The following is a 15,361-nucleotide window of genomic DNA, read 5'->3' as shown; positions in this document are numbered from 1 at the left end:
TCTAAGTAGCATTGGGCTCCCTGCCCTCTTCATCTAACCCTTTGGGCCTCCATACAAATAGTAAAGCAGAATCAAACATTATCGATATCTATCATAATCTTTCAAAAATTTTAACGAGCCAATTAAATTCAATACATTGATAGATTCTCTTTATTGATAATACATATATATATATATATATACATACGTGTGTTATATATTTTTTAGAAAATGGATTCAGTATAAATCTATAATTATAAGTTAATAATTAATTATATAAAAATAAAAAATAATAATATAAAAATACAATATTGTATAAAATTGATATTGATAGTATTTAAATTAATAATATTAAATAAATAAAAATAATATATTATATTAAAAATTAATAACAACTATATTTAATACAATATTTTTATAGTTGATATATTAATAACTATATAAAAAATTATTAATGAGATATATTTTTTAATAATTATTTTTCATATTTCATATCTTAAAATGAAAACGAAAAAGAGACAAATAATTTTCAATTAACTAAAAGTTCTATGAGTATTAAGATAATATTTATAAAATATAATGTAATTATTATAATTGTTTTATCTTAATTAATAAATAATTTTATCTAATATATATATTTTTTAAATTTTTATCAACAATAGTTTATTTATGATCATTATCGTTTACTATAAATTAAATTGATTAAAAAAAATATAACATCTATTCAATATTTTTGTAATTTTTATAATTAATTTGATAATTGATTAATTAAATATTCTAATGCTAAAGTTTCAATAAAAATTTTTATTTTTTTAAATAAATTTTCATCATTTTTTTGTAAATTTGTATCGATATTCGATACTTTTTAATATTTCTATGAAAATTTTCATATTTTGAATTTTTTATATTTCCATCAATATCAAAATTTTGAACCTTGCTATTAGCTTCTAGTATTTATATATATATATTTATATAACTGAAACACAATTAGATATGTTTAAATTTTTATTAAAAATAAATTAATATAGAAAAGGGTTTTTCTTTTTCGGCCCAACAAGTTAAGCTTTTTTGTGTACCTTTATACTATTATTATTATTTTGGACGATCTTGCCAATGTTCAAGTGGTTGCAATAATTCGGTAAAATATATATATATATATATATTTTTTTTTTTGGGGAAAAAAATAAGGAGCTTGTAAATTAATATATTTATATATATATATATATATATAAACATATCTATATGAAATAAGCGCTGGGATTAATTTTAGATAAGAACAAAAATTGTCTTCCTACAAAAAGGAACTTACGACCCACTCAAATCCATGTCGCGGCTGCTGAATGGACTCACACCTTTTTTTTTTCTCTTTCTTCTAATGTATATAATCACTTGAATTAAAGCATTCATAATATCAGACACAATTTCAGATAAATTTATATTTGTAGGTTCTACAACAATAATAATAACGATCATAATAATAATATTAATTAATACAACAATAATATAAACGATGATGAGAATAATATTAATTAATCACACCTTATTATATGCAGTTCATTAATAAACAACCTTGAATATCATAATAATACTAATATTGTGTATATATATATATATTAGGTGGAATGAATTATAATTAAAGTTTAAATCCTTTAGAATTGTTTTCCTAATTGGGTAAGATAAAAATGTGTGATGCCTGTAAAATAGAAAATGCCATTAAAAAGCTTTTAAAAGCGATGGTCAAAGACTATGCTCAAATTAATATGCAAATTTTGAATTTTCAATGATAATATAAAATAGTAATCATTATTATTGATAACAAATAACAAAATTCTTTCTGAAATCAGGTTACATGCATGTTTTCTCGCTTATTATGTGGCTTACTTTGACAACCTATATTATGTTTTGATTGACAGAATTAACCATTATAGACTGCAAAACAGAGAGCTTTAGAGACTTCATGAAGATTGATTCTTAATATCCTGTTTTCTCTTATATATCAGCTGGTAAACTTGTACACTTTTGTTTATTCGAATTCATCATGATTATTGCAAAACATCAAATTACTTACAAACATCAAGTTAATTGTTTATCAATTTTATTCACAAACTAAGTAACAATTGATGTGGTTTCATTAATTTGTTCAAAATAATATTTTAACCGTTAATTATTATCACATCATTTGCTAATTAATTAGTAAATAAAATTAGGGTTCAAGTTTGTTTGCACATATAGGACTAGTACTTTTTTTTTCTCGTTGATATTGCACATGTAGTATTACTAAAAAAATTTAAAATGAATTATGAGATAATTCAAACTTTATAAAAAAATAATATAGAATATTTAATAATGTAAAACAAATTTTATTTTACCAGAAAAAAAAAAATTTGTTAGATGTATGTATTTATATGTATTGATATAGATGAAGAAACCTAAAATCAAACATACGTTTTAATGATAACTATTATTGACTAAATAATGGAATAAATCTAAATGCAAAGAACGGATTCCAGGAAAAAATTATTTATAATGTACATTTGAGTTGGATGGAACATGTAATTATAGTTTATATGTTTTAAGACTTCCCTTTTATTAAGGAAACAATAATAAAAGAATCCCACTAGATTTTTCCTTTTTTTTTTTTTTTTTTTAATGAAAGAGGAACCAGAATTGAAAGTTGAAAATAAGTAATTGAGTTCTTCAAAAATAATTAATTAATTAATGCAACATATATATGCAGTCATTGATTTATGATGTTGAAAGAATATAATATCTAGTCCACAATAATTTAGAAATTGATAGGTAAATCAATGAAAAGATAAGTCTTGTTAAATATAAACCAATGAATTAAAATGACACATGTTAGTCATAATACTTGTATTTTTTCCCAATTGGATAGTATCCAATATGTGTATATATTAAGCCACAGCTAATCTTTGAAAAAGTTCAAAGCAAAAAAAAAAAAAGAAAAAAAAGAAAAAAAAAAAAGGTAAAAGAAAAGAATATAGAGCGATGAAGATGGATGATCTTCACCGCAATGCCTCCCCTAATCTTCCAAGAAATCTTCATAGAAAGGTTGTTATTTGACTTCCTTTGCATCAAAGATTTCTCGTAGCTTGGGGGTGAAATTGCAGAGAGGACAATTGTGAAAGTTAAAGATTTGAATTCCTCTTCCAGTCAACATGATTTTCCTTTTTATTTATTTTTTTTTTCCTTACGAAAAAGGCAATAATGTAGTTGTTTTTCAATTTTTTTTCTTTAATTTTTTCTCCTTAGATGGTTTACTACTGATCTGATTATAAAGTTTCTCTTTTGTTTTTTTTACCATAATTAATTAAAATAATATTCTACGATCTCAATGATGTAGTTGTGGATAAATTAAAAAGTTATTACTCTTTTTGGTAATTTTCTTGTGCGCACGGATGCCATAATAGAATTAAACTTTGTAAGTTCAATATATTAAAAATGTTCATGTTGATCTTTAAAAGAATTTATTATAATACAATTTTTTTTAATAAATAACTCGATTAAATGTGGCTCTTTGATCATAAATGCAACATAAGCTTCTTGGAACAGTACTGTTATTACCAGTTCTTTAAATGCAATCTTTTAAAATTCGAATTAAAAGTGATTTCTTTAATATAAAATAAGTAGTTGATTAATTTGTATGGGAATTCGCTTTACGGCTTTATGGCTTTTTGAATGACTATTTCATGCTAAGCAACTTGAATTCATAAACAACTTTCTTTGGATATATATATATATATATGTATATGTATGTGTGTATGTGTGTATATATGTAGAGAGTTTCTACTATGCAAATCGTATTTAAAGCCGATGTTTTTAAAAAAAAAAAAAAAAAGCATTAGCTTTGTTGTGTATGCTATGTACACATACATAATAAAACCGATTTTTTTTTCATACAGTCCGCATGTAAATGGTCTGCACCGTAGAATTACTCTATACATATATATATATATATATATATATATATATCTACATATATACAAGGTTTAAAAAATCTATATTGATAGTTTAATATACGGAAATTTTTATGAAAATATCATAAATTATCGAATATCGATAAAAATTTATAAAAAATTATGAAAATTGATTTTAAAAAATAAAAATTTTAATTGAAACTTTAGAATTAGCTTATTTGATCAATAAATTATTGAATTGACTAAAACAATTATGTAAATATTGAACGGATTTTATATTTCTCTTAATTAATCAATCTATTGTAAACATTTATAGTTATAAGTATAATGTTATTAATAAGAAATGCAAAAAATATATATGTTTGATAAAAATATTTATTAACTAAAATATATAAAATAATTATTATAATTAAATTATATTTCATAAAATGTCAGTTTAATACCACATAGAATTCCTGGATGATTAAAAATTGTTTGCCTATACTTCATTCTTATTTTGAGTTTCGAAATATAAAAGCAATTATTAAAAGTTGTATCTTCTTGATAATTTTGAATGTAATTATTAATATGTAACCATATGGATTTTATATTAAATGTGATTATTTTAATTGATAATCATTATATGATATTGATTGACTGTATGTAAAATTATTTTTTTTCGAATAGTTAAATTTGAAACGATATCCATGAGTTACTACTATGACATTCCATAAACATTCATCAACATTCCATTAATTTATTTAGTTATATTTGTATAGAATATATTTTCTGTACATATTTATAATATTCATCTACTTCATAATATTTATTATTTATTTCACATACATATTTGTATTTTGGTCTATATTATAATTTATATATTTTTTATAATATTTATAGAAATATTAAATTTATTATGATAAAAAAACAATGGATAAGTACAAAATTAAACATCAATAATATTTATTAATTTTTTAATACATCTTTTTTAAAAAATAAATTTAATAGAAATTTCCATGGAAATCATAGATTTTTTGACAAAATTGTGAAAAAATTAATATAAATATTTGATGAAAATTTTATAGAAATATCGAAAATTTAGGTGAAATATCGAGGAAATTTTCAATTTTTAAAACCTGAATATATATATATATATATATTAGTTACATGCAAGTGTTCATGCATGGTTTATCATATCAAAATGATCAATATGGTACTCAGGAAATTGGAATAGAAAATATATAGAATTAAACTTGTAAACTGTACATATTAATCAAAATTATCGTGATGATCTTCCTTTAAATTTTATTCTCAATTCTGTAATTTTTGAAAATTTAAATTAAACAGTGGTTTCTTAATGTACGTAGTTGATTAAAATGTACAATAAATAAGATTAATTTTATATCATCACTTCCTTTGAGGTTTAAAAAAGTTACAATCTTTCTTTTTTATTATTTTATGATTTATGAATATCATACATATTTTTAATAAAGGTATTAATTTTAATTTTTAATAAGGATTAAATTATAAATAATGTAAATTTTAGATTTTCAGAGAAAATATATCTAATATGAACGATAATTTATTGAAATTAATATTTATTTATTTCTTAAAAAATTTTATTTAATTGATAACCCATTCATGTTTATAATTAAAAAGTTATGATTTGAAATCCTAAAATGAAAAAAAAAATTATTATAAATTATTTTTAAAAAAAAACTCCGCAAATTATAGCTTTTTATTTGATTGTTTTTTTGTTTTTTTTTCCCCTACGAAAAAGACAATGACATAGTCTAGGACTAGGATAATATTTAATAAGTGGACATGGGTTTTGTTAATTTTTCAAAGATTTTCCGCTTCATTTCAGAGATAATCTTACTTGACTGCTGAATTAACATAGATACTAATTTTAAAAAGAAAACGACATGGATAAATTCCTTTTTCTTTTCTTTTTTTTTTTGTTTTTGGGAAAAACATAAATAAAATCTATTAATTAGAAGAGGAAAAAGCAAAATACTACTAATCTTTCAAATACGTACAAACAACTAGCTTCTAGTTTTATATATATTTATTATTTTTAACCAAAAAACAATTAGATATATTTAATTTTTATACAAAAAATTAAATTAATAAAGAAGAGGATTATTTTTTATTTATTTATTTTGTAGTGGTTAACCAAATTACATGTCCAAATTATATGTGTATTTTTACTTGTGTGCATATTATGTATTGTCTTGGATTTAAAACTTGTTCAGGATTTCAGATCAAAAAATTAATATATATATATATATATATATATATATATATTTATATATATAGTTGCTTGCAGAGGCGGAACCATAGCTGGGCCTGATGGGCACTTGACACCCTGCCTCTTTTACTTTTCATTATCACAATGTGTATTTTAATAAATTTCAAGCTTATATTTTATAGCCTCTGTATTTTATTAGTCTCCATGATTATCAACTAAAATATTACTATGTAAAGTTCGTAATTATATATAAGTTATCACTAAACGGTTAGAACAACTAATATTTAAAATCAAGTTATTTAAAAAATAAAATAAAATTGCACATGAACTTTCCTATGATTGTCTTATTTTCTTTGCAAATAACTATAACAAGCATAAATTCAATTATTTAATTTTATTGAATATAAGTAAAAATATGTCGAAAGGGAAAAAAAAAAAATCCTTTGAAAAGTTATACAAAATATTACGTTATCAACGGTCATATACAAAAAGTAAGAGGTTTTTATTTATCAATGTGATGGTAAAATACTCTTATAATCTCATACATGATAAGAAGTTTAATTTAGAGTAATAGATTATATTTTGTCAAAACAAAAAAATTTTAAAAAAATTTAAAAAAAGAGTAAAAAATTATAACACACATGATTGATTGATCAATTATATCTAAATGACAAATAAATAATTTTTTTTGGTATAAATGTAATTTATTTCTCGGCCTCCCAGTTATAACCTTCCTACCTCTTCCTCTGGTTGCATGCATGTGGTCATGCATGGGTTATCATATCAAAATGATAAATATAGCATTCAAGAACTTGTAATGGAAAATATATAGAATTAAACTTATAAATTACATTTATGAATCAAAATGATCGTGATGATCCTCATTTTGATTTTAGTCTCAATTTTGTAATTTTTGAAAATTAATATTAAAAAGTGGTTTTATATACGATTATGTAAAATAAGTAGTTGGTTAATATGTAAAATAAATAAGCTTAATTTTATAACATCAACTTCCCTTTTAAATTTTAAAAATTTATCATGTTCTTTATTTCTTGTTTCATTTACAATTTAATGAATATAATTCACATTAGTGCAATTCTAGATGTTCAAATGAAATATACCTAATATTTTAATGTAAATTTCAGAGATTCAGATGAAATATATCCAATACGAAATGACAATTCAATGACAGTAACGTTTACAAATTTTATTTTATTTTTTCTGTTTTGACTTTTTGTGTCTTTGTTTAATTTTGCAAACTATAGCTTTTAAAAATATAAGTTGCTAATTTGACTCTAATTTATGACTCCAAAAGGAGAAACGGATAAATCTAAAACAAAAGTACTTAAAATCTGTTCGCAGCGGATCTACAGGTACAAACATCAATATTGTATTCAGGTAAAAAAAAAAATTTTAAAAAAAATTTCTGGCCTTTTTTTTTTTTTTTTTTTTGTTTTGTTTAAATCTTCATGTTTCCAGAACAATGAAAATCGATCACGTTTTTTTTTTTTTTCTTTTTGGTTGCAAGAAAGCAGTCATTTATTTATTTATTATATTTTTTGCTAACACTGCAAGAAAGTTGTAATGGAGCACCCAATTGAATCACGAGTTAAGAAGAAGCAAATATCCACTTCAGTCATCAGTTGGCAGAGTGGGACCAACTAAAATCGATGTGGTAGCTGCTGAATGGACCCACTTTTTTTCTTTTGTATTTTTGGGCCATCTCATATATATTATCAGTTGAAGAAAGAATTTACGCATTCACAATATCAAAAAAAAAAAAAAAAAAAAAAAAACCTCTCTTTTGTTCCGGAAAAAGTTTATTAATAATAATATGTATATTATTATTATTATTTTTGATAATTGAGCTAATATCCTTTTAAGAATTCTTTTTTATTAAGGAAAAAAGAACAAAAGAATCCCACTTAAGTAATGCTAGAATTGAAAGTTGAAAATTTGATAAATTGAGTTCCTTCAAAAGTAAATACATAATTTATTAATAAAGATGTTCTTCATTACTATGCCTCTCTTACTCCTTCAAAAAATCTTCAAAGAAAAGGTTATTATCTGGCTTCTACCTCATCTAAGATTTCATGGAGGAATAGGAAATAGATTGCAAAGCATACAATGATGATAAAAAATGATAATATGTACATTGATCTTGCTACATATATGTATGAAAAGAATGTATTATAACTACAATTTTGTTTTTTCATTAACAAGAAACATGATAAATTTTGGCTCCTTGATTATCAAAGTTGGACTTCTGTATAACAGTTCCGCTATTCCCAATTGTGTAATTTTGAAAAAACCTAATTAAAAGTGGCTTGAATATTATTGTAATACATGGATATTTTATTTTCCTGCAATATATTTTCCTTTAAAGTTTTATTCTCATGTTTTTCTTTTTTTCTTTATTAACTTGTGGAATTTACAGAGTTCGAAAGTAAAATATTTAATCTTTTTTTCTTTGATAAAAGTAAAATATTTGGTTGGTTAATGTGCATTGTAGTCTTTTCAAGGATCTAACAACATATTTAATTTTATAGTATTTTTTTTATGGTCGTTGATAATTATGAAAAAAAATTATATTTTTCAGGAATAATTAAGTTATTTTCTTTTTATCTGGAATTTATTGCTTCCGAAATAGAAACAATGTACGACTCGTAAATCCAATTTAATATCCAAAAAAGGAAAAATCAAAGTCAATTTTACAGAAATCATAGATGAAATATATTAATTAGGACTGTTAAAACAATGATCAATCTTAGATATTATTTATTTATTTATTTATTTATTTAAACTGGAATACAGTTAGATATTATTTATTTTCTTTATACAAAAAAAAAAAAATTAAGATAGAAAGGAACTTTTTTTTTTGCGCAAATAGTAACAAGTTGAGCTCTCGTGGAACAATAATCCTGCCACTCAAAATTCTGTAATTTTTAATAATTCGAATTAATATTCTTTTTGATAATTCTTTAAAATAAGTAGTCGTAATTAATATGTAAAATACGTGCTGGGACTAATTTTATATAAGAACTGAAAATCTCTTCCAGCCAAAAATGTCATTTTTGCTGGACCTAAATAAGAAAGAACTCATTTCCTCCTCCTTTTCTTTTTTTTCTTTTTTTTTTTCCTTTTTTTAAACAAAAAAATTATATTTTACTGAGAGTAATATTTACATTTTTTTATTGTTTTCTTTCTTTCTACAAGCTACAGCTTGTCGAAAATAGAAATAATTTATTTCTAATTTGTGAATCCAAAAAGAGGCACGGATAAATTTATTAAAAGAATATTTACATTGTAGACCCACTGGTTTGCATGTGGCGGCTGCTGATATGATTAGTTTTTTTTTTTTTTTCATAATTTATCTAATTTACAATCTATTCAAATTTTTTTTTTTATGATTTAAATTTATATTTTCATAGATACAAATAAAAATACTCTACTATTGGAACTATCTGCTTCGTCATATATATATATATATGATTAGTTAAAAGAGAAAATTCATGCACATTCCACAAACTCTCAATTTATCTAAAGAACATAATTTGTTAGCACGTAGAGGATCAAACAAACAAACATCAAATTAATTATCACCCAAAATAGCGTAATATATATATATATATATTTGTAAGTTCTGTTATATATATTAAATTTTTCTTCTTTAGCTTATATATATATATATATGTATATATATATATATAAAAGAAGTTATAGAAAAAGAAGCTATGTTTAAAGAACGATGAATTAAATGAAAGAAAGAAAGAAGCTATAGAAAAAGACAGAAAGAAAGAAGTTATAGAAAAAGATAGAGAAAAAAACCCACTTCAGTAATCGGTTATAACTGCCACATGGGCATTGTAAGACCCACCTGAATGAACCAAACTTTATTCTATTTTATATATATATATATATATGATTAGTTAAAAGAGAGGATTCATGCACATTCAAAATACAAGAGACACAAACTCTCAATTCCAAAAGTTTTCCATCTCTTTTTCATCAAATTCTTGGATGATCAGAAAAATTAGAAGAAAATTTTAAAATTCAACCAAAAAAAAAAAAAAAAAAAGAAAAAGATTGATCTTCTGCTACACATTCGACTACTCGAGGTACTTTTTTCAATTTCAAAGGCCATTTAATTATCTTGAGGATTAATTTCTACTTTCTCTGTGTAAATATGTCCACCATGCCATGCACGTCTTCTTGATTGCTTTATGTCCCACAGCCCATTTCTTGTTTTTCTGTCTCTTTGATCCTTAAAATTTTTTTTTTTCCTCATTAATTTTCTTCAATTCTCGGACGACCAGAAAAAAAGAAAAAAAAAAAAAAAGTGGAAGAAAATTCCAAAGCTACAAGATTCTTGTACTGCAACTTCGACCACTCAGAATCCAAATTCAAGAAAAAGATCCACAAACCAGCTTAAGGTAAACACATTTCTTCTCGTTTCTTTCTTTCTTTTCAAAGTGGGATTTTCTACGATTGTTTTTCTTTTTATTATTATTTTTATTTTGACAGAAAATGCATGGACAAGAAGAACCCAGAAATGAAAATCCAAACAACGACATGATAATATTGAAGAGTCTTTTCCGCGCCGACTGTTTCACAATGGTCATGTTGATAATCAGCTTCGGCCCAATTGCTTTCCACCACTTGCAGAGCACGGACTTGCTCTTCCCATTGTTGACCTCCATATCAACTTGTGCAGTTGTGACTTTCTTGTGGCAATGGTTCATCTTCTTCAACCCTTCAAAAGCCATCGGAATTGCCTTTTCTTGGCGCAAAATCCTAACTTTAGTAGTTTGGGTTTTTCAAGGAATCTTCGAACCAGGCGTACTTGCCAATACCATCGTCCCCCCCATCACTCCCGGCCAAATTCGATACGCCAAGCGGATTTTAACGGCATCCATGGCCAACCCAAATCTTATCCCTATTTCCAACATAAACTCCATTCTAATCCCATCAATGGTTTTGGGTTTGCTTTCTTCCATTTTGTTCGTTTCTATCAATATTCTACTCATTGATGCCGACAGGTTCTCTACGTTTGTCCGAGTAAACTTGCTATTTGCAAACTTGCTACACGTCTTTTTAATAATGCAAGTAATCAGTAACATAATAGTGGTTACAATCACAAGAATCAAGTACATGAACCACACGAGGAGAAGGGAAGCCATGGATCCTCTCCCACAGCTCCGGAACACCCTTAGAAACTTCAGGGGGAACATATTTTTCGGCTCAGCAGCGGTCCCAGTTCTTGAACTCATTCACGTATTTGGTCGAACACTTAGCCTGCTTACGAGAGTCATCGACTTTGGTTTCGAACGAGCACCTGAGTATATAAATAGATTCGAGGGGTTGGCTCGGGAGATGACAATGGAGTGGAACTACTGGGGTTTTGTTCATGTCGGAGCCTACAATATGGAAATTGGTCGGGCTACTGCTGGGACAATGGAAATGTTTAGTCAAACTTTTGGGTTGGCAAGATTGATCGGATCTGATCTAACGGGTTGTTTCTGCTTTGTTTGTGGTGTTGGTGGGGGAGCGATTTGCAGTCTGGTTGGGTTCGCAATTATGGAGAGCTATCCAATGCAACTTTTACTTCATAATTTCTTCATTGGGTATCTCATGGTAAGTTGTTTATGTATGGAAAATTAATTTTATTTTCCTACGAAAATTTCATTTATTTTCCTGGAAAATATTACTGACAGATGGATTTTTTTTATAATTTTTTTCCTTTGTGGAATTTTTTTTCATTACAGAGTCGGATAGCTATGGCTTGGCCACATGCATGCGTTATTGCTTATTACGTGGCTTATGCAGAGAACCCAGAAAACTTTGAAAATGATACAACTATTCCAGACCGCATTGAAGAGCTACGGAGACTTGTTGACGATTAATGAAAAGCACAAAGCTGAGAACAGTCGTAGAAAATTTCTTTGATTCTTTTAATTTTTTTTATTTTTTTGGGGTTAATTTTCTTTTATGTTTTCCATATATACTAGAAATATGGTCTTTTTGGGTGGGTGGGTGGGTGGTGAGCTCGTAAAGTTTGTGTAAATATTATTGTTTGTCATGTACTTTTGGGTACAGATATATATGACATACGGAATTAAACTTGTACGTTGGTCAAAATTAAAAGAATGATTTTGTTTTTTTTACATTTTTTTTTAATTTTCATATTTTGATGAACAGATGGTATTTATTTATTGTTTCACTCTTTGGTGGTTATGATTGCTAATTAAATCAATGATTGAAATTTTTTAAAAAATTTTACAAATAATTATTGATTAGTACTTTAAAATTTTTAAGTATATACAAGTTATGAATCAATTTAATTCTTTAAAATTTCAAGGATACACATGTTACGAATCAATTTAATTCATTAACGATATTAATTTTGCCATAAAATGATATAGCACGATATCATATCATATTAATGCTATAGTTTGTTTTTCAGTTAAAAGGATTGAAAGAAATAATTTTTTTAATTTTTTTAATTTTCTATTATGATTTTTTATTTAAATACTTATATTCAATTCTATTTTATTTAAATTAAAATTCCAAAAAAATTAAATATTTTTGAACCAAAATTAAAACCATAAATAAAATTTTAAAATAAAATTAAAAATTTGGTCTACTAAAAAATAAAACCAAAACTTAAATAAAATTATTTTAGTGGACCAAAAATTAATAATATTTTTTTATGCCCAAACCATAATAATAAATTAGTCAAAATAGAAAAAAAAAATTAGATGGTTTTTTATTTTGATTTAAAAGGAAAAGGATGGTAGATTCACTCACTTGCTAATTACTTGATTATACAAATAATAAACAATCATAGAAAAATTAAAAATAAATGAATCACTTTTTAAGTTTTTACTTAAAAGGATAAGGACATAAAAATAATAAAAACAAATTATTAGATAAAATAAAAATAAAAAATAAAATCAATAATAATAAATTCATTTTTATTTTTTATATTAAACCAAAATAAGAAAAGCATAAAAATTAATTTTTATTTTTATTTTTAATTTTTGTTAATTTTTATTTTTTTATGGTTTAATAGTAAAAAAGTTATTAAAAAATTTTTATATGAAATTATTTTATTTAATACTTGATTCGATAAAAGTATTTTTACTAGAGTAAAAATTATAATTTTAGTTTTGTTTTTATTTTTGTCTAATTTTAAGTTTAATTTTCATTTTTGTAATTTTGATTTAGTTTTTTTATGATTTAAGCGTAAAAAAATATTATTAATTTTAAGTCTAGCAAAATTATTCAATTTGATTTTTGGTCTAACAATTCTTTTTATTAAGCCTAAATTCTAATTTTATTTTTTTTAAATTAACTTATTTTTGTTGAAAAATAGTTATGACATCATACTGATATCATTTAATGGTAAAATTATCATATATTCAGTTACATTGATTTGCAATAAATTTAAAATTTGAATATTCGATTAACATACTTATGAAATTTCAAAACTATAAATAACAATTAACTGTAAATTTTAATAAAAAGTTTGCTATGCATTGTAGAACTAGGAGTCTAAACTCGTAAAATAACACATTCCATCCTTTAAACTGCATTTTGAAATGTTCTTTCAGAGGATCAAAACTTATACTTCCTGCAAATAATTACCTTTTTTTTTTTTTTTCTTTTTTGGGAAGTTATTGCTTCGGAAATAGATATAATTTAACCCTATTTACAACTCCAGAAGTGACACATGTTTCTTTAAAAAAAAAAAAAATCATAAATGGAATTTCTTAATTAATTCGGAAAAGAATTTATCAAAAAATAAAAAGGAGAAGAACAATACAAACAAAGACCAATATTATCATGGAAGTCAAAAAAAAATTATAAAAATAAAAAAGAGAGCAATATCTTCATATTACAAACTACTTCTAGCCATTTTCCTTTTTTTCTTTTTTTCTTTTTCCTCTCTTTTTCCATATTTTCTTTAACCCAAGCAGATAAAATCTCTTCTTTATACAAAAATAAAATAAAATCAAATAAGAAATAAAGAAGTTATTAAAATGTCAGCCTGATTTCCTAGAGCACCAAATTGCATCACGAGGAGAGAGGGCAATGATTCACTTCAGTCAAGTCAGTTTGCTGACGTGTCCCTCTAGTATTAGGATCAGTTAAAAGGAGTGTTTTTTTTTGTTTTTGGCTGAAAGATATGGGTTTTATAAAACCAAAAAGAGCAACAAGTCAAAAAGGCCAGAGCTCATATTCCTTTCTATCTCATATCTTATATGTAACACATTTCCTCCTTTTGGGGGAAATTTAAGCATTTACAATGTATTGTCTCTAACTTCCAAAACGTTCCTTATCTTTCCAAACCTTGAAGTTACAAGGGAACCAAGCTCAGATCTTCAGAAACACATCCACACTCCAAATTCAGAAACACAATTTTCCATCCACAAACCCCATCAAGGTACGTATGTCACTCAAAAGCCAATCTTGGGTTTCTTCTACTTTCATTCCATAAAGATTGAAGCTATGTAATTGTGTATGTATGTGTGTATATACATTATATATTCATAATTCATCCCATCTCTTGTTTCCTTCTTTACTCTTAAATTTCTTTCCTGTAATTATTTCTTTCTCTACTTGTTTCCGTTCATACGCCATTCTGTGGACTTCATCTTATTCATATATGGAGTTGGTTTGCAGAAGATGAAGATTCAAGTACCCAAAATGTCGATCCAAACAACAATTCTGAGGATTTCCTTTAAATGTTTTTATACTTGCATTGCTTATTCATCGTCATCTTAAACTTCTATCCCTTAAATATGTGCATGTAGAAACTGCTTGACTTGTTACTTCCCTATGGGGATGGTTCAACGACCGGTACCCTTCAAATCCATTGGAATAACCTTTTGGCTCCTCAGCTCAATACCCACATTTTCCCTCTGTGTGCTACTCTATTTTTGTCGGTTCTCCAAAAAGTTTGGTAGCAGGTGTTATTGCCATCATCTGTAGCCCGATTCAATTGCTCTACGGCTGCTGGGTCACTAGCCAAGTCGAATATGCCAAGTTTGGTGGGTCACTAGCCAAGTTTGGTGGCAGGGTTAATTTGTCATTCTATCACTAGCTTTCAGTGCTGTTTATTCCTGTTTCCTTGCAGTCAGCATTTTAGGAGTCGCCATTTCCAGGAACAGAATCCATTCGGCCATTAGATCATAGGACTATGCAGTAAAAT

The 15,361-nt window shown here is 25.1% G+C and overlaps 1 protein-coding gene across 1 annotated transcript; it reads left to right on the top strand.

Moving 5' to 3' along the window:
* Nucleotides 1-10,477: 10,477 nt before the first annotated feature.
* Nucleotides 10,478-12,137, top strand: LOC125419653 (uncharacterized). The gene is made up of 3 exons (XM_060812999.1): nt 10,478-10,580; nt 10,672-11,781; nt 11,913-12,137. The coding sequence occupies exons 2-3, from the start codon at nt 10,675-10,677 to the stop codon at nt 12,048-12,050; spliced, it is 1,245 nt and encodes a 414-aa protein (XP_060668982.1). The 5' UTR covers nt 10,478-10,580; nt 10,672-10,674; the 3' UTR covers nt 12,051-12,137.
* Nucleotides 12,138-15,361: the final 3,224 nt, after the last annotated feature.

Source organism: Ziziphus jujuba, chromosome 11 (genome assembly GCF_031755915.1).
Source record: "Ziziphus jujuba cultivar Dongzao chromosome 11, ASM3175591v1".
NCBI classification, from domain to species: Eukaryota; Viridiplantae; Streptophyta; class Magnoliopsida; order Rosales; family Rhamnaceae; genus Ziziphus; species Ziziphus jujuba.
Note: the sequence above shows the minus strand (reverse complement) of the source record. Positions and strands in the feature narration are given on the sequence as shown.